Below are 27,153 nucleotides of genomic sequence, written 5' to 3'. Positions count from 1 at the left end.
TCGAAGCAATATGCCTTGCTTGATTTAGGGGGCAAGGCTTACTGCTGAGGCTCCTCTAAAAAAATATGGGGAGGTGGAGGAAGTGGGGGGAGGGACCCCGCTCGTGACCCGCCGGGTTTGACACCCCCGAGGTCGGACGAACCCCCAAACAGAGTCCGTCCAAGCTCCGTCCGGCTAAAAACAGGGACAATAAACCTCTAAACAAATTCCAACAGCCCTACCAAGGGAGATGGGTACAGATCACTCAACACCTGCTGGAGACTGAAAGAAGACTGAGGGAAATAGAGAGGAGGGGCTAGGATATACTGTCCCAAAGTTTTGTTTTCAGTCTCCACCTGCTGGTCATGATTAGATATATACCCAATCGTAAAGTTAACCTCTACTGGTCTGGAGAGTGCTAAAGAATAAGCTTTTATTAATTATGACAGGGGTTGCCATTCAACATATAACTAATAATTGGAAAAATTACAACAACCTAAATTACACATTTTGGTGGAATACAATATGTCATATTTTTAAAATGGAAAGAAAAATAGCAATACAAAAAGGGACATATACTAAATTTATAAAAATATGGGGGCCATTGACAAAATACTGTAATGAATAAATAATATGATGTTTTCTTCTTCTTTTCTTATTTTAAGGATCTTTTTATGACACACATAGAGGGGGGGTAAGAAAAATTAATTTATACATAGTATGTTATAATATATTATACAAAATGTAACGTATGAATAAAAGGTAATAAAAGGGTGGGGGGAGGGAAATGGGACAAAATTTGTTTAGATTATATTGTATTAGATATAAAAAAGTTATTGAATATTTATCAATTGTATTCTAATATGTTGTATACTGTTTTATAAAAATTTGAAAATTAAAATATTATATTAAAGTAATGAAAGGGAGGGGGGAGGGTGAGGGGGAAAATCAAATTCAGATATATAATGTATTAGATATAAAAGTGATAATATGCATTTATCAATTGTATTTTATTATTATGTACACTTTATGAAAAATTAGAAAATAAAAAATAATGGAAAAAAAAAAAAAGTAATCACAGTGAAATCAAAAGATTCTAGTGCCTTACAATATCTGAATCTATGAAAACTGCAAATTACTGAATACAACAGCACATTTACCAGTATAGGTTACGTATGAAAAAAAAAAACATATGCAATTTTACAGTCATCCTATGCCCAAGAGTTCTCCAGTCTAACCAAGCAGTCACACCTAACAAATATTTGAATGTGGTCAACCACACTACATGGCCCTTTATGGAGAAATGAAGCTTTTTAAGATTCAAAGCCACTGGTTGATTGGAAACACTGGCAAAAAGTGGGCATATGGCAAGTCAATCAACTTTATGATGGGTCTGCATGGATTCCTTATGGCTTTGTATGTGATCGCTACAAACTGTCTCCTACATGTTATATCAGTGGCTTCAACTAAAACACTCCATTCAATCCTATATGGGTTCCACGTCTATATATGTTGCATGTCTGGATGTTATAGAGCTCTGCTCGGCAATCTCTTTCAAGAAAAAAGAAGCCTCCAATTGGTACAAATTCATACAATCTAAGAAAGTCACGAGACCTACTGGTGTTGAGAAGAAATGGAACTATGATCTGGATATCTATCACAGATGACATCTGGCAAAAAATCTGGTCATGCACTTCCAAAGTATGCCACTCTGCCTCCTTTCTTCAATCCTCCTTTCTTTTTACTTTTTTCTACTCCACAGAGCTTATTGGATCCCTATTCATCTATCAAAGCTGAAGTCCATATCTGGAGATTGCGCCTGGTCTTGGGGTAATTCAGTTGGTACTTTATGCCACATGCTCTATGTCTGTCCATTATTGCTTGATTACTGGCACAAAATCTGCTCTATTCTTAAGCTAACAATTCCCTTGTCTTACAATATTATCATCAAAGGAGCTTATGGCATGCAATTATCCATCTCAGAAGATAACACTAAACTATTACCACTCATTGCCTTGAGAATAGTTTTGTCCAATTGGAAGAATATGGCTGCTGCAGAGTATGCGACCTGGTAAAACACAGTTCATTTAGTTACCAAGTTTGAACATATTGCAACCGAAAGAAAGAAATCTATTAAAATTTTTGAACAGATTTGGGCACCTATTCTAGAACTCTCGGTGTCACCATACAACTGATAAAAGTTATTCTACTCTCTCATATTGCATTGATAGATTCCATTGCATCGATTATTCCATTGACATTTGTGCAGATTCTAGACTTCATCTTTATTAGTCCTATTGCAAGTGACATCCAAGACTTTTGTGTTATCTTGTGCTATTTTGTGTTATGTTATATATGCTTAGCTTTGTATTGTACACTTTGTACTTTGTATATTTACTAAACTCAATTGAACTAAAAAAACAAAACAAAACCAAAAGAAAACAGTTAAAGAAAACAACAAAAGAAAAATTAAATGTTGGCAACTGCCATTGACTTTTCGGGTTTGCTGTCGACTGCTGAGCTGCCTCCCACAATCTGAATATTGGCCCCAAATCTCATGCATATTCATGCTTGGAGTACTCGCCTAGTGTTTAGAGCAGTGAGACAGACCAGTTCAAATATAACTGTGGCCTTGGGCAATTCACTTAACCCTCCACTGCCCTAAGGGGGGAAAAAAACTCAGATTATGAGCCTACTAGGACCAGGGAAATTATGTAGTGTACTTAAATGTAACTCATCTTGGAAAAAACACTGAGAAAAATGCTTAAATAAATAAAAATAGCAGATATGCCAAAAATCAGATGTTAGTTTGCATCCATGATACAATTGATAAACAGCAATATAAACTGCTGTTTCACTTTTCTTTTATAGACTTCAATATTGTGCTTCCAATCTTAGCCCACTTGAATACCTAGAAACAAGTGTCAAATGGTCCAATAAGAAGATATCTACAACTTAACTCAGATTATACTGACCTGATGAAGGGAGCAAAGCTCTTTCAAGTTAAACCACAGATGTCCTGAGCTAATCCATTAAAGTGGTACCATCTAAAGCTTGTTGACAACCTCATTTCTACATTCTTTGGAGTTATTAGAGAGCTCAGTTCAGACTGCTCAAAAAGTAAACAGTGATTGTTAACTAGTACTGCAGAGTTAACAGTTCTGATTTTCAGAATAGCCAACTAAGCAAGTCAACCTGGCTAATGAATCAAATGCGTGCAAAATGATCTCTCTCATGTACATTCATCATGAAAATCCTCACAGACCTCAAGGCACTGGGGGCCAGATTCTGTAACTGGCACCTAAAAAAAGATAGGTGCCCTACTACATGTCAATCATATTACAAAATCACATCTAACTTAAAATTTAGGTACCGCTAATGTAGGGCAGGGTTTTAATGGTCTACATTATAGGTGCCTATATCCTTTAGTGAATCATGCCTAATGGCGCCTAAGTCTTTCTCCACCCCTAAACACACCTACTTTGGTATTAAGTGCCTATCTCCCAATTAAATTTTTTTTTTTTCAATTATGAGCTTGTTAAAGCTGATCATTAAAGTCAATTTACTAATTAAGTTAGGTGCCTCTTATAGAATTTTCCTCTTGGGTGCCCAGAATTCACCAGAGTTGTATGACCCCCATTAACACAAATAAAAGTAATAATGTGCAAGGTATTCCCAACTTGAGAAAAGAATCTCACCAGAATTGCACGGAACACAGTGGAACTGATCCCATCTGCTACTTCAAACTCTCCCTTGTCATTGGGCCGTGTGAAATTATGTTCTCTGCCCGATCCAAACATCCTGTACAACAAAACCATTGTATTTAGGAACTTCAACAGAAGAGTTTTTCTTTCTATGACATTAACAAAGACAAGTTAGATTTTCACCACGAGTGTGCACTGCCCCAACATTTGGAACTGTATGTGTTGGAAACAGCATGACAAGTTTCTTTAGTCAAGCAACACTGCCTTTTCCAAGACATAGGCCGTTGCTACCCACCCAATTCACTAAAAGGCTCACCGCCTACTTAACGATCCAATCCAAACATGCAAATGAGTAAAACCCCATGCAAAATAGCCAAGTGATTGATTCACCAAGTATTGCTTGGCTATATTACCAACAGGTCTGCCTGGGTTTTTTTTTTATTTTTTTAAAAAAGCACCCCCTCCCCCTGAACAAAAAAAAAAAAAATGCCCGCCGCCGCAAATGAATGGCAGGAGGGATTCCTACTCCCTCCTGCCATCAGCCCCTCTTCTTCTCCCCCCCCCAAAAAAAATAACAAATGGCAGGAGGGTTGCTCCCTCCTGCCACCGGACAGCAGACACCGACGCTCCCGCCCCCTCCTTTAAGTTGGGAGCAGGAGGGGTGCTCAGTCCCTCCTGCTCCTCCGGCCTCCAGCGACGAACTACAGGCCTTAGGCTCTGATTGGCTCAGGTGCCTTGGGCTCCTCCCTTGGGAGGGCCTGGGGAGCCTGAGCCAATCAGGGACTTCCTTAGGGAGTAGATTTAAATTTGTGTTAATGCACAGGGCTCATTATAAAAAGCTCCTACTTTACCTTGCTGACTGTCATCCTTTATGAGCCACGCAGGATGACATCCCAGCACCATCTGGGATGCATTGAGAATTTATGAGGGTTGGGTTGTTTTTGGTTGTTTTTTTTTTTTTTTGCTTTGTATGTTCAGTGTGGAATGGTCTTTCTGGATGCTTGCGCTTAGTGGTGGTTTGCTAAAGAGGTTTAAAAGGACAGCTAAAGGCTTACTTTGTTGCATGAGCTTGAGGGGGCAATACTTCCTATGGTTGTTTTGGTATAGATATCTGCACTTTCCCTTTCATAATGTTGGAGTTTATATTTTATGTTAAGTAGTTTTCAGATTATAACAGAAAATAATGTGTTCTAACTATTTTATTGTAAACTGCAGATCTGCAAAACTAGGTGGTATAGCAAATGTTAATAAGCTGTGAATTCCCATAGGGTGTTGGGAGAAGGATTCTTATTGTCTCTGGAGCCCCAGTCCAATCTGGCCCATTTACTACCTATATCTTTTGCACCTGTCTTCCCCTCATAGCCAGTTTCATCCTATTCCATTAAATTTTCAAAGAATTATTTAGCCCCTAGACAAAGATTTATGACTCCTTTTCTACGATTCCTTCCAAATTCCATTAGGTTGGAAAGAATAAAACAAAGGGCAGCAATTCTGTTTTCTGCTAACCCAGAAAACTGTGGATAAATAATCTAATCTAAACCTTAAATTTATATACCGCATCATCTCCATGAGTATGGAGCTCGACACGGTATCAATATTCAAACTGTTACAAACATTTGAGAGAGAATGAAAATACAGTGGTACCTCGGTTTACGAGTGCACCAGTTTGCGAGTGTTTTGCAAGACGAGCAAAACATTCGCAAACTTGGTGCCTCGTAAACCGAGCTTGCCTCGCTGTACGAGCACCCCCCCCCCCCCGGCGATCCGGCATCCCCCCCCAGCGATCCGGCATCCCCCCTCCACCGCGATCTACTCCCCCCCCCCCCCCCGAGCAGCCAATGACACCCTTTACCCGACTTGGCACCAGTGCCGGTGCCCGAAGATCCTCCCTCTTCTGACGCAGCCTGGGCTGGGCGGTGCGTTGGAGATCCTCCTTCTTCTGGTCTGGGCTGGGCTGGACTGGCTTTGAGCATTTGCGCATGCTCAAAGCCTTCTGGTCTCGCTCTCAATCTCAGAGAGAGCGAGACCAGAAGGCTTTGAGCATGTGCAAATGCTCAACGCCAGTCCAGCCCAGCCCAGATCAGCAGAAGGAGGATCTCTGACGCACTGCCCAGCCGCGCCAGAAGAGGGAGGATCTTCGGGCACCGGCACTGGTGCCAAGTCGGGTAAAGGGTGTCATTGACTGCTCGGGAGGGAGGAAAGTAGGATCGCGGTGGAGGGTGGGCAACGCGAACGGGGGGTTGGGATGCTGGTTCGCAGGGGGGGGGAAGCTGGATTGCGGGGAGGGGTTTGGAACAGCGTTGGATTCCTCAAGGGGGGGAGAATGGAGCAGCGCCGGTAGCCTCGTGGAGGGGGGGGAGGAGGTGGAACCAATCAAAGCAGTTTCCCTTACTGCCTATGGGGAAACATGCTTTGATATACGAGCAATTTGGTTTACGAGCATGCTTCTGGAACGAATTATGCTCATAAACCAAGGTTCCACTGTAACTATAATTTCTAAAACATTTAAAAAGAAACCAGAAATGTTCAGATTACTGAAAATAAGCCTCTGAAGTAATAAATGAAATGTATTACAAACCTCCCTAACATTGTGTTTGGCTGTGCAGTGAAAATAGATGGATCAACAACAAATCTGGTGTTGTCCACTATCAGCGTCACTCGTTCAGAAGTTCTCACATTTCGAGCGCCATCTTTTGCATTCTCGTAAACAAATATCATCTCCCCAGCAGCTTTACAGTTCCCATCTGTACTTGACTGGCTACTATTCCTGCTACTTAGCCCAACACTACTGCTAGAGCCATTTGGAGAAGCTTTCTGAGGACGGGGGCTGCTTGGTCGAGATGAGCTGTGCTCTTTTTCTCTATCTACAAGACATAAATCAAGGATAAGATTTTAACATAAGATTATGTGCAAGAGAATCAACAGAAAATTATGAATTTGACAGTATATACTAAGATTTAATTGGTTGCAACCAGAGGCAACAGAGATGAGCATATTATATCCACCAAGAAGACCCTTCTGATTCAAAGACCCAAAATTTGCATAAAGCACTTTTGAGTTAGAATGACTGAAGTTTAAACAGGATACAGATTTATATACACAAAGGTGATATACGTATGTAACCTTGAAAGAAGATGGAAACAAACAAATTTACTACGCTCTATCCAGCTATGCCATTCATACATGCATGATCGGGGGGGGGGGGGGGGAGACTAAAAGCAAAAGTTTGAAATACAGAGAACTAAGGGAAGGAACAGCATCTTGTAGTTAAATAAGATAGTAATTGTCATCACAGTATTACATATAAAGCCAAAATAATATTCAATATTCACCACTTCCAGCAGAACAAAAGAGATTACAAATTACAATAAGGTGTAATTCTTTTTTGGCCAATAAATGCAAAAGCCTTAACATACCACCATGATGCTGCCTTGTTGGTGATGTAACATTTCTGATACATGGTGTAAGCTGACTTTCTGTCCTTTCATGGGATGAATCACGAGACCTGTCACTTGAACGGCGCCTGTCTCTTGAACGCTCATGACCACCAGTAGCACCATGAAGACTCATTTTTGTGTGTCCTGTTGATCCTCCTTTACTACAACGAGATGGAGTACTAAAAAAAACAAAAACAAAAGAGACACAACACATCACATGTAATATTCTTTGGGGGCTGATGCCTTATACCTGTAGAGGTCCTCTAATGGTATCAAATATCAACAGTAAAGCATCAATTTGTACAAGGTTAAACCAAAAAGTAAAGGCAAAATGCATTTAATGGCTTTAATAGAAGTAACTGTGAGCAGTTTATTTATTTTAAAATTTTCTATACCGTTTTATATCAAAACAGTTTACAAAATGGTTATATACATAAAATGTTAAAACAAATCAGGACAAGTAGAAACAGACATAGTCCCCATGCAAGGCAACACATTTGCTGTATCATTCAACTAGCTTCTGCATTCCTGCAAAGAAGTTTTTTGGCTGTTCCCAAAGCCAGGTGAGCACCACTTCCTTTACTTCATCATGCTTTGTCTTTTGCTCTCCGGGTCACAGTGATGCACCCATGTCTTGTCACTGGTGACAATTCTCTCCAGAATACTCAGATCTTCTTCAATCCGTCTCAGGAACTGGGTCACACTGTTGCTTGTGCAGATCAGTAAACTGTTTGGGAACCCATCATGCGCAGAACTTTCCTGTATCCAAAGTCATCATGCATTATGGTAAATGCAGATCCAGAGCTGATTTCAAATCTGCAGCCAACCGAGACACCGTTATCTGTTGGTCTTCTCTAATCAAGGCATCCGTCCTGTCAATGTGCTTTTGTGTGCGCGATGTTGATGAACAACCTTCATTTACTATACCTGTTCTTCCCACTTTAAACATTTTTTACTCAATCATAAACTTGTTGTTGATTCACGGTGCTATGTCCATAGTGAGTCAATATCAGACAGTGAATTTCCACAGGTTTCACTCCCTCTGCCCAAAGAAAGCGCACTATCTTTATCTTTAATGTTATCTATTGTTTTGCCTTTTGTCTTTGTTTTGTTCTATTTCTATCATTTAAATTTCTCCAGAATTCTACTGTTCAACGGCTCCCCCTTCTGCTTCTATTCCTTTCTCTCCTCTCTTCTACCTTCCAAAGTATTTAGATCAATGCTGTCTTGTTAAAATATTTATTTTATTTTTATTTTTCCTCTAACTCTACTTTTCACTTCTCTATTACCCTCCAGGTACTTTAGTTAGATTGTGAGCCTTCGGGACAGTAAGGGAATTTTTCAAGTACCTTTCTTATTTCTAATCTTAATGTATATTTTCTGTAAACCGCTTAGAACCTAACGGATGTAGCGGTATATAAGAAATAAATTACATTACATTACATTACATTACTACTGTACGTTGTTCTTAGATGATGCAATCTTGCAATGGAGCGTCCGTGTTTCTGACCTCGTAGCTGCCACACGACTAAAGGCTAAGCACTGCACTGTGCATGAATGAGTACATATGTTGCATTTCGCTAGCTCTGTTCCAGTTATCGCGTAATTTAACAATTGTCTTTAATTTTTGATTTGCCCTCTTGCATCCCTATCATGAACATATATCTCCAGTTTAAAAATGTATAATTTATAAAATTAATTTCTGGAACTAAAAGATATAAACTAGCATGCAGTCAGGTCTTTAACACATTAGCAATGAATATGTATGAGAAATCGGCCAAGAATGGTACAACTGAATCCAGCATCTGTAAATGGAAATGCTTTTTACTGTGTTGCTCACTGACACACAACTAAGAAAACAGAAAGAACATACATTTATACAAAATTGTTTTCTTGATGTGTATTTATGAACCACATTGTGTTCCTGTGTCTTTAAAAGACTGATAGTACAGTTTTACCTGTCAAAAAATCCAGCAAAATAATTTTGTCCAGTATTCTCAAGAATTGTGAAGTATAAATTGCCTCAAACATACTAATTGTAATATTTGGGTTTGCAGCTAAAGTATCACCCACAATTTAAAGAAAGATTAATGAAACATGTTAAAAACTCTTCCCTCTCCTCCCCCCCTCCCACACACACAAAAAAATTCTTGCATCTTTAAATTGTCAATACAAAAATGATAATACTATTTAATATCCAGCATTGTGTGATAAAAGCATGCTTTCCCCTAATGCAATGCCTGTGGTTATGGAACTCCTTATCAATACGCACCTCCTCCTGGTCAGTGACAGGGCAGAAACACAAAGACATGGCAGTATCTTCGGAATCAGAGTAAAAAGGAACTGTGATCCAGCAAACAATGCAGCTTTCCAAGTCAGTTTAGCATCCTTGAGCATTACTTGCCAAGTTCAGCATATTTAATATTGCCATCATCTTTTCACTGTTCCACTGCACCAAAGATCTACCTTCCGTTTTCTTTTCTCTTTCTCTCACAGCTAATTTCATTGTAGCCAGTCAGGTCTTTTCATGCTCAGGCAATGCAGCCTTTCAGGTTCAGATATTAATAAAATCATTTTCTTAGTCATTTACTCTAATGTGCGTAGTGTGATGCTGACGTCTCCAACCTCACGGCCTCTTGTTTGTTAGCACACGTTAAACTACTTCCCCGTCCGCAAACCGCTATTGGATAATACAAATGACAGACAAGGCAAAGAAAGTCAAGAAGCTGGGTGTGAGGAGGAGGGGAGGAAAAGCTCTTGGGCATACAGTACTGCCAAATACCATCTCTGAAGCTATTTCCAGTTGAATGAGCTTGCCTTTTTTTTTTTTTAGGATTCTGCAATACATCTCAAAAAGGTGACAACTATTTTCTATCATACAGAAGACTCATTTTAAACACACATTTTTATTCAACTGAATTTCCTGAATTTTAAACTTACACAAAGGCAGCTAGCTAGGTAGTTTCTAAAAGAAAAAACAGGCTTATTCTGTTTATCACACCATACCTCCCTGTCTCAAAGTATTCCAGCAGTCTGGTTGCATTTTTTTTTTTAAAGTGAGCCACCTTATATAATATTTAAAAAAGAAAGAGAGTATCTCCATGATTTCAAATCTCAGTTTAAAGCTCTCATACTTAACACGTTTCTGACACACAAAGGACTAAACAGAACAAAGGGAGTGGGCGCCTTTAACATTTTCTAAATCCACTGAGTGAATATTGTTGCTCTGTAAGCTGGGAGAGAAAATAAAACTGGGGTAGAAATATCCCCATGAAGCTGTGAATGGGATTCATGGTGCCAAATCCCTGCCCTAGTTTTGACCAAAATAGAAACCCAAAAGGGGCAAAGAGGAAATTACAGGCCACCCCCATCCACCTCCAGAAACGTCTTTTGTTCCATCATCTGTCATTTGTTAACGTACTATATGCATTAGACCAGAGGCGAGAGGTCTTTTCAGTTTACTTGCTGAAATCTAATCTATATTCCGCCTTCGCTTTAATTTTCACAGTTATAAGCATGAGAGCATCACAGGACTGAACTTTTAATCTTATTCACAGACTAATGGATCCCTGCAAAAATCTGGACAATTTCAATCCAACAATTTTAGAGACCTTGTGTACCAAATTAAGAAAACTAAATTTGTGATTTAAGAGAGCGTAAAAAATAGGTATTTCAGGCCCGATTCTATGTATAGTAGGATGCCTATATTAGGCGTTTTAGGAACCCTAATTGCAGCCGCCTAGCAATGCCTAAGTTCAGGATCCAAGCAGAATTTTTATAATTGGCTTAATCAGCATACAAATTGACCGCGTTGATTTTCAGCCAATCAAAAGAAAACATTAAACCATTTAACTTTGTTGCATACTCTTAGGATGCTTAGCTGCACTCACACACCCAGCAAGGCCACCGCAAAATGACTCCTCCCCCTTCCTAAAAAAAAAAAAAAAAAAAAGATTTGGCAGGAGGGCTGCCCACTCTCTCCTGCCACTGGATGCCCCCAGCTCCCCGTACCTGGAAATTAGGTGGACAGCAGGAAGGATGCCTAGGCCTTCCTGCTCCTCAGGCCCACCACTCCAAAATGGCAGGCCTTCCCCTTCCCGGTGCATCCTGGGATGCACAGAGAGGGGTCTAAGGTCTTGACTGGCCCTGTCAAGCCAATCAGGGCCTCAAGATCCTCCCTCTGTATCCCAGGATACAGAGGGAGGAGCCTAAGGCTCTGATTGACTCAGATGCTTTAGGCCCCTGCACCAGGAAGGGGAAGGTCTGCCTTTTTGGAGTGGCATCCCTACTGCTGTCACCTAATTTCCAGGTATGAGGGAGGTTCTGGGGGGGGCAGGGGGCATCTGGTGGCAGGAAGGAGTGAGCATCCCTCCTGCTGATTTTTTTTTTTTTTTTTTTGGGGGGGGGGAGCACGGCTTTTTTTTTTTTATGACCCAGATATTGTGTCATACACACACACACCATTTGTGTTCATAGGAAAAAAAATAAACAAAAAAACAGGCAGATCTGGCGGCAACACGGCTTTTCCGAATCAGTGCTACGAAACCGATTCTGGCATGCAAGGTTCTGGCATCAATCAGATGCCTAGATTTAATATTAATGACCTCATTTGCATGCCAGAATCTGAGAATGTAGGATCGCACAGAAAACCACGCGGTAAGCCATTAAGAGCAAATATGATCAGTCGCTTAGCGATGATCGTTAGACGAACGGAGGCTTTCGTGCATCTAGCCCTGTGTGCAGTTCAGGTCATTCAATCTAAAAAATAAAAAGATACAATGCAACTATAAAAGGTTCAATAAATGGTAAAAGGAATGGAACACCTTCCTTATGAGAAGAGACTAAACAGGTAAGGGCTTTTCAGTTTGGAGAGAGAGGGGATATGAGTGGGATGGAATAGTTAAATAGGGAACGGTGTTTAACCCATCAAGATACCTCTAAAAATTGAAGGTGTGAAAATTGATATTTCAAGTTCTTTACAAATCCTAAGGGTTCTTGACAAACTTTCAAACACACATTTCCTCTGTGATCCAAAAATGATTCGATCTCTTAAACCTTATTTTGATCAAACAGCTTTACGAAAACTACTTCATTCTCTGATGCTAGTTTTAAGGTCTTCATCATTGATATCAAACGTTTGAAGATAGTATCTTAACTGCAACGTTTTGTTTAACAGGAGCCACTTGATGGGATCATGTTATCCATTTGCTTAAGCAAGAACACTGATCACCACTTTCAGCAAAAATTCCTTTCAAGGTTTTAACTGCTGTGCATGATATTCATAGAGGTTTGCCATCCAAATTACTGACTTACTAATCTACACACTTGTTCTCCAAGATCACAGCAATAACTTCAACAGCATTCATTCATTTAGGGCTCCTTTTACGAAGGTGCGCTAGCGTTTTTAGCACACGCACCAGATTAGCGCGTGCTAGCTGAAAAAATACCGCCTGCTCAAGAGGAAGCGGTAGCAGCTAGCGCGCACGCTATTCCACACATTAAGGCCCTAATGTGCCTTTGTAAAAGGAGCCCTTAGTGTGGTGGGATCATCTTTACAAGAAAAACAATAAGGAAAGACAAGGAGGATGTCTTTACAAAATAATCTACCATTATTGTTTACATATGAAGCCATCTAGTCAAAAACTGACATTTGATAAAGCCCTTAATGTTAGTTGGTAACACCACTGCGGGGTAGGTCTCAATGGTGGAACAGTGAGGAGGCTGAAAAATACCTACATTAAAACTTCTGTTCTAAAAGAAATGTTGTATTTCTTTTCTATTAGCATTTACCTGTATTTATAAATACCCATATGAAGTTGTAGATGGTATGGTATATCAAGAAATGCATAAACTTGGAAACACCAATAAAAGAGGACATGCCACATGTCATAGAAAGTTATTCAATCAGCACTGGAGGATTAAACAAGGCAACAAATATATAGTACGATTCAAAAGACGTTAAGAATTTCATGAAGAAATTTGGGGGTGGGGGGAAGAGACAGGCCACTGTGAGAGATTGCTGGGCTCGATGGACCTTATATGACTCAGCATGGTGGTCTTGGGTTTTTTGCAACAAATAAAACAAAAAAATACCGAATACAACAATTCTCCATTTAGTACAACATCAAAAGAAACATTAAAAGGACAGCAAAAAAGAAAAGGAAAAAAAAAAAAAAAAAAAATCAAAGCATTTCCCTCTGAATATCAAAATAACTTGAAGCTAATTAAAACTTTGTGTGCCTGCATCAGCCACTGGCACTGACTTCTAAGCACCTTCTCTCTTTAAAATACAATTTATACATTCAGCAATATTTTTCTTGATACCCTATTCTTTTTCTTAAGGCATTCACACTAATGGCAACCAGAAATCCAGAAAATGACAAAAGGGTATGTGTTGTGTGGGGGGGGGGGGACCTCCACAGCCTATCCAACTCAATCTTCCTATCCAAACCAATATCCATACATCTCTATGATCCTTTCCCCTCAGCGATCCACAGTTTATCCAATTTTTTTTTAATTCTAATACTATACTTGTGTCTAGCATGTCTACTGGAAGGTTGTACCACAAATCTATTACCCTTTCTGTAAAGAAATATTTGGTAATTGAACTTCTCTCTGGAAGAAAGACATTCTAAATTATATTAATAAAAATGGAGAATTTCCACACTATAACAAAATGCATAAAATAGTCAAATGTTTCGATGGTGCCTAAACATGTACCCTAGAATGATAAAGTAACATAAAAACTTTTATATGGTGGAAGTTCACTCCGAGCACAATAAAGCACCACGCGATACAATCCAACACAACAATAGCATTATAAGCGGATTCAGATATAAGACTGCCCTAAACTGTTTACAATCAGACAGCTCAAGTCACCAAATTAGAGCCAAAATAACATTTGTCAGTGTGATTGAACAATGTTAAGAGATATGAAAAGCCAAAACAATTTTGGTTCTTTTTCAGAATTTCTGGATCTCAAAATTTCCTTCTACTCATTTCATAGCTTTGCTTTGCTTTAATTTATTATTTATTTATTTTTTGCATACAAATTAATATGCACAAATATGTGAACTCATAGGTCGACATGCATTAAATTGATTTTGAGCACATTAATGAATACACATGCCGGAACATATATTTCAAGACCACCCTTTCTTGGACTCAGCCCAGTTAGCCAGAACGAAATTAAATATATATACTCAGACATGTACAGTGTATATGAGATAGAATAGGACTCAAAAAGAGTGGGAGGAGCAGTGAGTTTGTGCCAACCTGTTTAGTACCTAGGCTTCCAACCTGTACCCAATACATAAATCTTAAGGAAGAAGGCAATAAAAGGGACGATAAAGGTAAAATGTCTCTGTGCAATAGCTGTAACCTTCATTTTGCTACTTGATGCTCAGGCACCACCACCACCATGACATGCAAATTTGGAATAAAAACAGAAATCAGAATACTCTGATGTCAAAGGAGTTCTTTTACTAAGGTGCACCAACAGATTTAGTATACACTAGATGCTAAGAAGTCCACAGGTTTAAAATGGGCTTCTTAGCATTTAGTATGCAATAATCATTAGGACCCCAAAATGGAGTACACACCAAGAAGCCATGAACTTGCATTTTATTCAATCATCTATGTCAGCTACATTGTATTATTAATTGAAGGACAAAGATTAATTTTACTTGGCATACAGTCATGTGAAAAAATTAGGACATCCTCTTCCTCATTCCCATAACCAATAACCATCCTAATATTGGCAAAAGAAATCTCAAATATAGATAAAATTCAAACCTGGGCATCGAACAACAAGCTGAAACTGAACACCACTAAGACTAAAGCCATTGGTTTCTGCACCACACAACAGAATGTCATACCTAACATCACTCTTTCATCAGGCATCACTCTCATAAATCCACCAAAGTACTAGGCTGCATCTTAGACAACACTCTCACAATGGAACCACAAATTTCTAACCTTCTGAAAACGACCATCTACACTATGCATCAACTGCGACTCAAGATCATACTTCCACCCACACCACTTTGCTCTGATCGTTCAGATGATGGTCCTACCTCAACTGGACTATTGCAACTCCGCCTACTTGGCATCAACACTTCTCTCATCCACAAACTACAACTCATCCAGAACACAGCAGTTAGACTAATCTACAAATTAAAGAAATTTGACTCAATCACAACCTTCATCAGGCAACTACATTGGCTCCCAATATCATCCTGAATAATTTTCAAATAGTCTTGTATCCTACATCAGATCCTATATGGAAGCTCAGCAGCCCCTCATCCAGTTATTCTCTAATGTTTGGTCGACATAAAAAAGAATCCTTAACAGAATCCAACTAAATCTACCATCCACAAAAAATCTCCACTACAAGCAAATTTTCCCCTCTATGCTAACATATCTGGGTGTAAAAACCTGGAATGACCTACCAGAAGTTATCAGGACAGAGACAAACTACACTGCATTCAGAAAAAACCTGAAGACTCACTTCTGACAATTAACAGTCTTCATTTCTGTATAACTCCCCCTACTTCTATGTCCCCTATCTTATTTTCTCCAAACCCACTCCCCTATTACTTTCCCCCTTCCTCCTTGATCTGTCACCTTGAGCCTGTATAGGTATGTGCGAAGCTCAATGGAAGATAAGATTAGAAATATTCAGTTCTTTTTTAAGAAATGTTCACATAGCGGTGTCAAATCTTTTTTTTATTATTTATTTCTGGAAAAGAAAGTGATGTAATTGCAGATAAGTAACAAACATTTTCCTTGATTTACTCATGAAACAAAAGATATCCATAAAAATGTGAATTCTAACTGAGGAATAAATTAGGACACTCCCACATATCCTCCCACTTAAAGTGGCTCAAATCACACACAGGTGTATCACCTCAGACAAAGTACCAACTTTACACGTTGCACCTCAAGAGTCAACTTATCATCTCATTAAAACTAACTATGATGCATACGATATGATGTCTCGAACTGTAGCAGTAGCGATTGCATCTCGACGCACAGCAATGCTTAAGGTGTCTAACCTCGGAGAAGGCCTCTATGACAGACTGGCAGATGCACCCTGTCTGGGAGATAGTCTTTTCAGTGAAAAAGTCAAAGATACAATTTCACAGCTCTAAGAGGATTCTACAACTATGCATGGACCAATCTCGGCAGTTCCACCGACCATCCCTCTCTTCTTATCGAAGAGCATATCGCCAACAATTTTTTCAATAGTACTATCCACACAAACAGTTTATCCCTTATAACTGACCTAATCCTCTGCATTTCAGCTACCTTTGCTCAAACCTAATTCTAGTTTTTGACCAATTACCAAGTTGAAGATCATGGTGTAGTTGCAGAACAATAAACTCCTTAGATGGAGTTTTGCAGTTTTCCTGCCATTGTAGCAGGTTTAGACTAAGTAAGGTGGACACTTTCTGTAAGAACTTGGGATAGGAATATTCCTCCGCTGGTTCTGGTTGCTGAGGTGGATCTATTTGAGAAAGAAGATCCTGATAGAATGCTTGAGGGTCTGCAGGATCAAGCCACCCTGGGGATAAAGCTGTATCATGTAGTGGAGAAGCACAAATAGAGATACGAGTGAAGGTCCTGGTGGATTGAAACAGACTTAGGGAGGAACGCATCTGGGGTAGGAGGGGTTAATGGACAAGGGAAGGCTGCTGTAGTAATGTAGCACTATCCTGCATAAATCGCTGTAACAGTGAGAAAAATTGGATACTATGGAAATAGAATCCTGCCCTGGCGTAGAAGTTGCTGGCAGTAGGTGAAGGAAGAACCATTGGCAAGATACACCTCTTCTGTCCTTGTTCTTTTTTTTATGAATGAGGGTTTGTTAAAGTCCAGTTTGGCACCCCCTTTTTTTTTTTGATGGACGTTCTTGAAAAGGTTTCTAAACTCCATATGCTCAGTAAGTTTTAAAAATCTAGGGATGAGTATCAACAGGCTCAGTCGGAGAACTTCACCTTCAGTGTCCCTGCATTTCCCCTGCTTGTCTCCGGACAAAATTCTTCTCCAACTGCATCCCTATACAAATAAAAATCCTAGAGGAAATGGTGCATTATTTTGAAACATCAGTCTATAAAACTGAAAGATGCAAACAAATTCACGCATAGGGCAAGTAACATGAAAAGTTCTGCACATTGTCAGTTCATTACTGAAGCTCAAGTATTAACATCACTACTGAAGCTCATGTATTGTTGAAGCTCATGCAACTCCCGTCATTAGTAGCAGTATAGAATCTTGCAATAAAAATTCCATTATAGTTATTATTTTGACTCCTGTTCACCTTTTCAAAATCAAGTTTAAGAAATACTACAAATTCAGGTACAGTTGCCATTTAAATTTGTACCTGGAGGCAATGGAGGGTAAAAAATGGCTTATCTGAAGATGACAATATTAAAGACAAGTGTTATTGACATCATTACTATTATTTCTTCCACTAGTCTTATAGCCCGTTACATTAACGGGTGCTAGAATATGTGTGTGTCTGTCTTTATTTCTTTCTCTCTCTCTCCTTAGCTGCTTTCTTTCTTTCTGTCTTTCTTTTTCCTTGGCTGTCCATCACCACCCCTTGCCTGCTCCCCCTGTCCATTCTCCCTTCCTTTTACTTCCACTGTGTCCACCACCACCCCTTCACTGCTCTCCTTATGCAGCAGCAGCCCTTCTCCCTTTGTTTTACCTCCCCCCTGTCCAGCAGCACCTCTTTCCTTCTCCCCCTGTCCAACATTAGGCCTCCGTTCCTTTTTCTTCACCCCCCCTGTCCATCAGCACCTCTTTCCTTCTCCCCCTGTCCAGCAGTGAGCGTCCCTTCCTTTTTCTCCCCCCCCTCCTTCTTATCCCTATGATACACTTACCTTGCTCTGCCCCTGATCAGAGGTTCCCGACAGCCGCCCAGTTGCACCCATTGGAAAAGTTCCCTCTGCCACATCCCGTACCCCTCCTGACGCGACTCCCGCTGTCTTTCTTTCTGTCTGTCTCTGTCCCCCATTGTCTTTCTGTGTATCTCCCTGCCCCTGTGTCTTTCTTCTTTTCTTTCTGTCTCCCTTCCTCCCTCTGTCTGTCAGTCCAAAGCAGCATTCCCTCCCCCCCCATTTCCCTCCCCCCACACCAGTTCCCTGCAGCAGCATTAGCATTTCCTCTACCCCCCTTTCCCTTCCCGCGGTACAGACTACGAACCTGGCGATTCCAACGTGTGCAGCAGTCTTCACATGCTGCTTCGGGTCCTTCTACTGGCCTGATTTACTCTGGCACGTCACTGATAATCTCATCAGAGACGCGGCAGAGCAAATCAGGGCAGTAGAAGGGCCCGAAGCAGCGTGTGAAGACTGCTGCACACGCTGCTTGAATCGCCAAGGTAGTCGGATCCGCGGGAAGGGAAGGGGAGGGGGACGGCAAAGGACTTGGGTTCCAATCCGGGGCGGAAAGTTGCTAGGCTCCTCGGTGGGGGCGCTGAGCGGCTGCGATCCCTCTCCTCCGAGACACCCCCCCGCCCGGCTGCTGGAGGAACGGAGATCGGCGGTTGGCTGCGGTCCCGGCTTGTGGAGGCATCGGCGGCTGGTGACGTAAGCGCGCATGCGCACTCCTACCTAAGGTGCCCTACATCTCACGGAAAACGGACGCACGCAGATGGGAGTGCGCATGCGCGGCCTAGCATTTTATTATATTCGATGTAGAAATATTATTGGTGGGGTTGCAAAAAAGTGGAGGTTTTTCTGACCTATGATTGAGGTGGTATCAGTGTCCTATTTGAACACAAGGCTGACCCGTGGTTCTCCAACATCTTTTCCTCCTCTTTTTATAGTTACCTATTTGTTAGTTGTACAAATACTTAGTGTTGTTGTACAAATACTTAGTGTTGCTACTGGACAGCACTGTCTTGTAAAATTTAAATATTCTTACTCCAATATAGTGTTAATCCAGTTCTAGGTAGACAGTAGATTCACCCTTCCTAAAAAAAATTAATATGCTAGATTTGACATTGCAGGCACTCTATTATTCACATACCTTGAATGTTTATAAAGTTTACGAGTTCTGTTATGCAATTTCCAATCCCAGTTCTCTGGATCACTGGAGTTACTGTCATAAGAATGAGGCCGTCCAGCCATCCCACGCCAGACTTCCTCAAATTATTGCTCTGGAAGCAGACATAACCTATATAAAAAGAACAGAATCAGTTATATATACATATATACACAGGGCTAAATTCTATAAACAGCTTCTCGATTGTAGGCAGCAGTAGGCATCCTACTGCTGTCTGACCAGCCAATCGGGATGCACATTTTCTAAAAAAGAAAACTTTGAAGTAGGCCGCCTACACGGTAAGCAACTGGCGCGGGTGCAGGGAGACACATCAGAACACTTAAGCTCGCCCAAGGCCAGAAGTGGCCTTGGGTGAGCTTAAACAGTCCTCGGCATCTCCCTAAGGCTGCAACAGATGCTTGAAAAGTAGGCCAGCAAAATGCTGGCCTACATTTCAAATAGATGTAGTCGCTGAGCTGATCAAGGTAAGGAAATCTCCGTGCCTCGATCAGCTGAGCGGCCGCAGCAGGGAACTCCCACCCTGCCGCAGTCGACCAGCAAGAGGGATGCCCACTCCCTCCTGCTGCCACACCCAAACCCCTCGTGAATGTCTGAGGTAGGAAGGATGGCCACTCCCTCCCGCCACCAATTCAGAACCCCCCAGCAGGAGGGATGCCCACTCCCTCCTGCCAGAACCATCGACGCCCCCCCCAAAATCCCCTGACAAAAGGGATGCCCATTCTCTCCTGCTTCTACTCTCCCCCCCCCTGGTGACACCCCCTCCAGAGCCCCCTCAGGCACTTCCCACCCTCACCCCACACATACCTTGTACCTTTTTAAGATGAAAGTCCAGCTGGAGGGATGCATAAACCCTCCAGCCGGTAGGCCTGCCACTCCAAAATAATGGGCCTTCCCCTTCCCGGTGCATTCTAAAGCTCTCATTGGCCAGATGCTCAAGGCCCCTTCTACGGGAGAAGCCATAGGCATCTGGGCCAATCAGAGCCTTAGGCCCCTCCTCAGTTCATCCTAGAGTGCACTAGGAAGGCCCATCATTCTGGAGTTGCAGGAGTATGCATTTTGGTGTATGCATCCCTCCGGCTGGACTTTCATCTTAAAAAGGTACAGGGTGGGGAGGTAGGGCATTGGCAGTTCTAGGAGGAAGCAGTGAGCATCCCTCCTGCAGCGGTATTTATTGGGGGGAGGGGGGTTCGGGGGTGGCAGCGGAAGGGAGTAGGCATCCCTCTTGCATGGATATTCACAGGGGTTCGGTGGTGGCAGCAATAGAGTGGGTTTCTTTCCTGCTGCAGACATTCGTGTGGAGTTCAGGGGTGGCGGCGGAAGTGGGCATCCCTTCTGCTGGCCAACTTCGCGGCGGGGGGGGGGGGGGTGTTTCCCTACCACAGCCACTCAGCTGATCACGGCAGGGAGATTTATTTGCTGAAATTAGCTGATGGCAAGGGATCAGGGGCAATACTCTAACTGGCACCTATGACATGGGCAACGGTTAGAGAATCGGGGTAGTTAGGTGTCTGTCCATTAGGGCAGACACGATTCTGTATAGGACGCCAGTCTGCAATTCTCAGCCACTTCTTAGGAGGCAGCTGACACTGGCATCCTATACAGAATTTCCCTAGTACTATATACACATACACGTGCATGAGGAGCCGCTGAAAAGTTCTCAGCCCAACCAACAAAGTAGTCCAGCGATTTTTCTGACGGAACAAAAAAAAAAAATTGGGAAAATTAGTGGACTAAGTGTATAGCCCTCAATGGGAGACTGCCCCAACTTTGTTGGTTGGGCTGAGAACTTTGTAGTCCTTCGTATATACATATACACACACACAAAAAGCAAAGTATTAAATCTTGAATAGTACAGCTATGTCATCTTAGCAATTTGATATTATAGTACTATCATTCAATAATCATCATAAGCAAAAATCATTTTTTAAATATTAAGTTTTCCTCACATCTGTACAATAATAAACTAAGTTCATGGCTTCACCTTTATGAATACTAAACACGTTACTTAATCTTTCTCTTAGTTAATGGAGACATTGTAAGTTACAAATATTCTTTGAAAGCGAGGCACATTTTAATTTCAAGAGCACTAACAATTCACTGGTATTCTTATAAACAAACTTAGGGCTCTTTTTACAAAGCCGCGGTAGTGATTCCTATGGATTTCGGTGCATTTGCCATGGGAGAATCGATATCATGACTTTGTAAAGAGGCCCTTAGCAAACCGAGAGGTCCTTTTACTAAAGGTGCATTAATAATTAGAGCACACTAAATGCTGCTAAGCCCATCATAAACCTAAGGACTGCATAGCACTTAATCCACACTAATTTGTTAGTGTGCACTGAATCCATTAGTGCACCTTAGTAAAAAGACCCCTGAGTTCTCACTGTAAGACCACAGGTAATTATGCAAGCAGGGAGTGGGTTATTGCATGTAGGAAGCTTTATATGGTAATATGAGAAATGTCTGCTGCAGTGTGATGTCTATATTAAATATTTTTTGGCTTGAGGATTATACAGTATGTTTGTTACCTGTCCTATATGGAGGATGGTGTGGGCTACATTTTTAACCCTTTCAGGACCAAGGGACATATTTGTCCCATAACTTTAAAATCCTATACATTTTGATTGGGATAGTCTACAGTTTTAAATTTGATATGTACGGATTCCATATGATACTGCCTTTATGTAAACAAACTGGTTCCGACATTCATTTATTAGCGTCGTTGCTAGATTGACGAGAAGATTCACTTGCCACACTGTCCATAAGCCAGAAGTGTGATTTTTTAAAATAAAAATAATGATATTTCACAAAAAAAATCAATTTTTTGGCATCTGCAAGCCCTTTTTACCATAAAAATGTCGTCAAAACCACAAAAATTGGCCTACGATCCTTATGGTCCTGAAAGGGTTAAATAAATACACTAAAAAAAAAAAACCTATCATACTATACTGTGGCATATAAATTAAAGAAGACTAATGCATTAAGTCTAAATAAATGAAAGTTAAATAGCATAACCCTCCTCACCCTTGGAATAGGAGATGAGAGCTAAGCAGTAATGGAAACTGCAGATAGTGGATTAAAAATTGGGATTACCCCCTCCTTCTATATTAAGATGGTGGCGCTCAGCATTTTCAAAAGCACTGACCATCACCAGCTGAATCTGACTGGGATATTAAATGATAGGCCTAATATAGGCACCAGCATTGAATAATCCAGGTCTTAGATGGCCACCGCAACTTATCCAGGAATCAGCATTTATTTAGGACAGCCTTTTCACCACCCCACCGCTGTCCCAACACTACCTGGATAGTTCTAAAGCAGACACAATGGATTTCAGCAGTACTGTGCTGTTAACTGCTACCTAAAATATGGGGATGGCCTGCTCACTGCACTTGATGGTTACAATCCTTTTAAAATATCTATCCCTCAGATATTTGCTATTGAAGACTCAAGATGTTATAAACTGTAACTGAGATAGAAGCCCAAATGAACAGGAGGAAAACTGCTAGACCAAAATAGTGTTTTTCCATCAATACACTTAATGTATATGCTCAAACATAAGTCAATCCGAATATAAATCGAGACTCCCATTTCCCCCCCAAAAAGGAGGAAAAATGGTTGACTCAGATCTTGTGGCCAGGCATGCAGGAGCGAGACTAACGACAACTGGCGGCAGTCATTCAGGGAGCAGCGAAGGGCCAGGGGGAGCTCGAAAAGCTTGCTCCCGCTTGCCAAGTACTCCCCTGGCCACAAGATCTGAGGCAGCCATCCAGGGAAGGAGGGGCTCAGCACTGGGCAAGAGTGCGGAAACCTCGCTCCTGCCCATACAATGCTGGACCACCAGGGATTCAAGAAAAGATGAAAAAAGGTACGTGGGGGGAGGGGGATCCCTCCTGTCCCGGCCTACCAAATCATATGGCAGGCCAGCAGAGGCCTGCAACAAGTCTGGGAGGGGGTTGGGTGGACACTAAGTGACGACTCAAATATAGGATGAGACCCCCATTTTTGGGCCTTTTTTTGGCCCCAAAATCTCATCCTATATTCGAGTATATAAGGTATTCAGAACAAAACATACTGTATTTCAGAGACCACAATGAAAGTTAATAATGTTACATATACACTTTCTAATAACCACATGAATTTACATTATCTTAGTGACTGCTATTGAGATAGACATGGAGGAAGCCATTGCTTGCCCTGTAATCGGTAGCACGGCATATTGCTACTATTTGGGTTTCTGCCATGTACTTCTGGCCTGGATTGGCTACTGTTGAATGTAGGATACAGAGTTACATAAGACACTGGTTATTCTTGTATTCTCATGGGAAAAAAAGATTTGGTTGAAGACCTCAAGCAAGGTTTGGGAATCTATTGTCTGAAGGTCCATTTTTTCAGATCTAACTAATACTTAAAATTTATCCATCCAACAATATCAGCTTACTTCTTAGTTACTTAAGTTCCTGATGACACACATTGAATAGACTCAGGGAGGTAAGAGCAGTACTTGAGTCATTTTATTTTCCATTTAACACACTTATCATGTAAAATAAATTCCATTTAGGATTATGCTTCTCCATAGTACACTGCTACAAACTATTCCACTTGTGTAAAGCTGAGAGCTCACTAAATGGAAGAAAAGCCTCAGGTTTTATCGGCAGAGCTCAAGCTCAAACCATCACATCATTGGCAAAAACTTCCAGAAAGTGACAATCCACTATTGAGGTTAAAATTGTTGAGGACTGAGATATTTTGCAACTAAAAGAACTGTGTTCTAAATGTATAAAGCAGTCTGAAATGTTGCCGACATTTCACAGCACTAAGCCTTTTCTTCAGGGCTTATCGACTTCACTTCAAGTGGAGTAGTTTGTAGCAGTATATATTTATATTTTTCCACTTCCCCTATTTGCAAAAATGTTAATATTCTCTGTAGTACACTACATAAACATATTAATGGTGGCACTTTATCTTCAGGAGCAGAGCTAGACTTTTAATACAAAACATATTATCAAATGACCAGGCAAGTATTAAAAACCATCTGAAATACAAAGTTACTTTAGCTCTAGTAGAGGCATTTCCTGAATAACATATCAACGCTAACCAAATTCTATTAAAATTTGAAGACTCGCCTGATAGCAAAACGGTAATACTAGAAATGCAGGGAGTTTGCAGAAATCTAGTTTTAGTCTTCGGGAAAATGATGTTTTGGACACTTTCTAAAAGTGCTTTTACACATGTCTGCCTGAACCTGTCCCAGAGACCCCACATTTCCAGTCAGGTTGTCAGTGTATCTACAACGACTTTGCACATGTTTCTCTTGTACATATTCAATGCAGATAACCTGAAAACCTGACCGATTGCGAGGTCCTCGAGACAGGTTTGAGAAACTCTCCTGCAATCATTTGTTTAAGTTTTTAAAATTCAGATAGGTTAACGCTACAACTGAATAAAAAAGGGTCAATTGTTGAATCACTGAACTACGTAGAAACATAATCATAACTTTATCAGGTATGTTTAAGGGGCAAAGCATATTACTTTTTTAAAGAAAAACAACAAAGATTCCCTCTTAAGCAAAGCAAGGTCAGAACATAATCTTTATTTAAAATGTAGACAAAACTTGGGTCTCCATTCCGTAACAGCTTCTTCTTTTGAAATTTGTTTAAAACTACTGTTCACCCCTGAACTGTTTGAAAAAAAAAAAAAAAAAAAGGTATTTCTCAGGCACTCCTAGAACAGACCTCCCTTCCTCCCATCCCAAGGATTAAAGCCACTCCACACACGTCCATTATGAGTGGGGGGGGGGAAGCTGTTACTCCGAAAATAAAGAGAAATGTCCCGAACAACCATAGGGTTGGGAAGAAACCCGGAGCAACTGCACCAGGCCCCGAGGCAGACCGGAAGACGAGGCCCATTCAGCGGCCGTCGCCCACCGCAGAGACAGAATAAATAAAAACCCTAAACCCAGCCCCAGCGGCGTGGACAGAAGGCAGAGCCACTTACCTCCTTCGAAGTAAAAAAAACCGCCAACGTCCAAACCCGTCCCTATCCCACCCCCTCACTCTACCACACACACACCAGGACACCTACCGACACTTCCGTTCTGCTCTCCCGCCGCCGCGCGCGTGCCCAACTCAGCTCTCGCGAGAGGAGCTGCGCCCAACCGCCACCGGCGCGCGCATGCTCGCACCGCCCAGCGGGGAATGTACGTCAGGCCGCGGGCGCTGTGACGGCGGAGGCGTTTGGAAGGGGCGGGTAGACGTGAAGAGGGAGCCGTGTTGTGAGGCTTTGCTTTATTAGCTTTAGGTTCCGAAACCTTTTTTTTTTTTTCTCTCTCTCTCTCTCTAGTTTACTTACTTGTATCTCTTGTCGCTGTTCCACAAGAACTAGTGGGAGGGTCCGCTGCTCCTCCCTGTTCTCCTCCCCGTTTCCAGATTTTCCGGCTCAGCTGGTCGTCCCAGATGTCTGGGGAACGGTGCCAAGAGGCTTTATCGGCTAGTTTCAGCTAAGATTCATTTTGGAAAGTATATTTGTGTTTCTTATCAACTACAGTAGTAAAACCTTGGTTTGCGAGCATAATTTGTTCCAGAAGCATGCTTGTAATCCAAAGCACTCGTATATCAAGGCAAATTTCCCCATAAGAAATCATGGAAACTCAGGTGATTCGTTCCACAACCCAAAAACTTTAATACAAAATACACCGAAAACATGCTTGTAATCTAAAACACTTGTATATCAAAGCGAATTTCCCCAGAAGAAATCATGGAAACTCCACAACCCAAAAACTTTAATACAAAATACATCGAAAACATGCTTGTAATCCAGAGCACTCGTAATATCAAAGCAAATTTCCCCATAAGAAATCATGGAAACTCCACAACCCAAAAACTTTAATACAAAATACACCGAAAACATGCTTGTAATCCAGAGCACTCAAGTTCAAGTTCAAGTTCAGGTTTATTTTGATTAATCGCCTATATAAAACTTTCTAGGCGATGTACAATAAAATACAAGTTATAAAAAACATAATATCATTTTAGTATTATAAAACATCCAAAACATCAACACAAGCAATTATTAATTAATTAAATAAAATAGAGAAGATTTCTCTTTACCTAAAAGTTAACAAAACATAACAGGAGGAAAGGAGGGAAAGGGTTACAATATTTCTTTTAATAAAGGGAAAGAACATATGGAAGGGAAAGACAATATAAAGGAGGGAGAAAAGAAAGGAAATTAATCATTAAAAGCATCATTAAATAAAAAAGTTTTCAACAATTTTTTAAAAGAAATAAGATCTTTTTCCTTTCTGATAAAAAGAGGCAGGGTGTTCCATAGTTGGGGAGCTAGTACAGAGAACATATCATTTCTCCTTGTTCCAACAATTTTTAGTGAAGGGACCAATAATAAGTCTTGCTGGGAAGATCGAAGGAGTCGAGTTGTACAATAAGGAGTTATCATTCTAGATATGAATAATGGCGTATTGAACAATAGTACCTTAAAAACTAAGAAAGCTATTTTAAATGTTATCCGATGATTGATGGGTAGCCAATGCGACTTGATAAGAAGAGGAGTAACATGATCGTATTTTTTTCCTTTGTGTATGAGTTTTATGGCAGTATTTTGGATTATTTGAAGTCTTTTCTTTTCTTTTTGAGATATGTTATACAGTAAAGAATTACAATAGTCTAATTTGGAAATTATCATAGAGTGAATCAGAATATTGATAGATTTTGGTTCTAGAAAAGATGAAATAGATCGTATTAGGCGTAATTTATGGAAACAGGATTTTACCGTTTGACTTATATGATCGTGGAAAGATAGATTCGTGTCAATGATTACACCTAGAATTTTTATAGATGATACAGATTCTATTGGATTATTTTCAAGCATAAATGGTGATTTAGATGTAATATCATTTTTCCATGTAAATAACATAGTTTGTGTTTTTTTAATATTTAATG

General features: G+C 40.8%; 1 protein-coding gene across 2 annotated transcripts in view; it reads right to left on the bottom strand.

Moving 5' to 3' along the window:
- The window catches only part of BTBD10 (BTB domain containing 10), a 42,319-nt gene extending 16,873 nt beyond the window's left edge, over positions 1-25,446 (bottom strand). Inside the window, exons 1-5 of one of the 2 annotated variants that reach the window (XM_033928802.1) lie at positions 25,280-25,446; positions 19,160-19,306; positions 7,100-7,299; positions 6,262-6,547; positions 3,678-3,780 (exon numbers count right to left, since the gene is read on the bottom strand). In XM_033928802.1, coding sequence (XP_033784693.1) covers positions 3,678-3,780; positions 6,262-6,547; positions 7,100-7,299; positions 19,160-19,260 — 690 coding nt within the window. In that variant the 5' untranslated portion in view covers positions 19,261-19,306; positions 25,280-25,446. Of the gene's footprint in view, positions 1-3,677; positions 3,781-6,261; positions 6,548-7,099; positions 7,300-19,159; positions 19,307-25,192; positions 25,252-25,279 lie in introns of those variants that run through there. The other variant, XM_033928801.1, reaches the window with a different exon arrangement.
- Between the last annotated feature and the right edge of the window lie 1,707 nt (positions 25,447-27,153).

The sequence above is a fragment of the Geotrypetes seraphini genome, chromosome 19, assembly GCF_902459505.1.
Source record: "Geotrypetes seraphini chromosome 19, aGeoSer1.1, whole genome shotgun sequence".
Lineage (NCBI taxonomy): Eukaryota > Metazoa > Chordata > Amphibia > Gymnophiona > Dermophiidae > Geotrypetes > Geotrypetes seraphini.
Note: the sequence above shows the minus strand (reverse complement) of the source record. Positions and strands in the feature narration are given on the sequence as shown.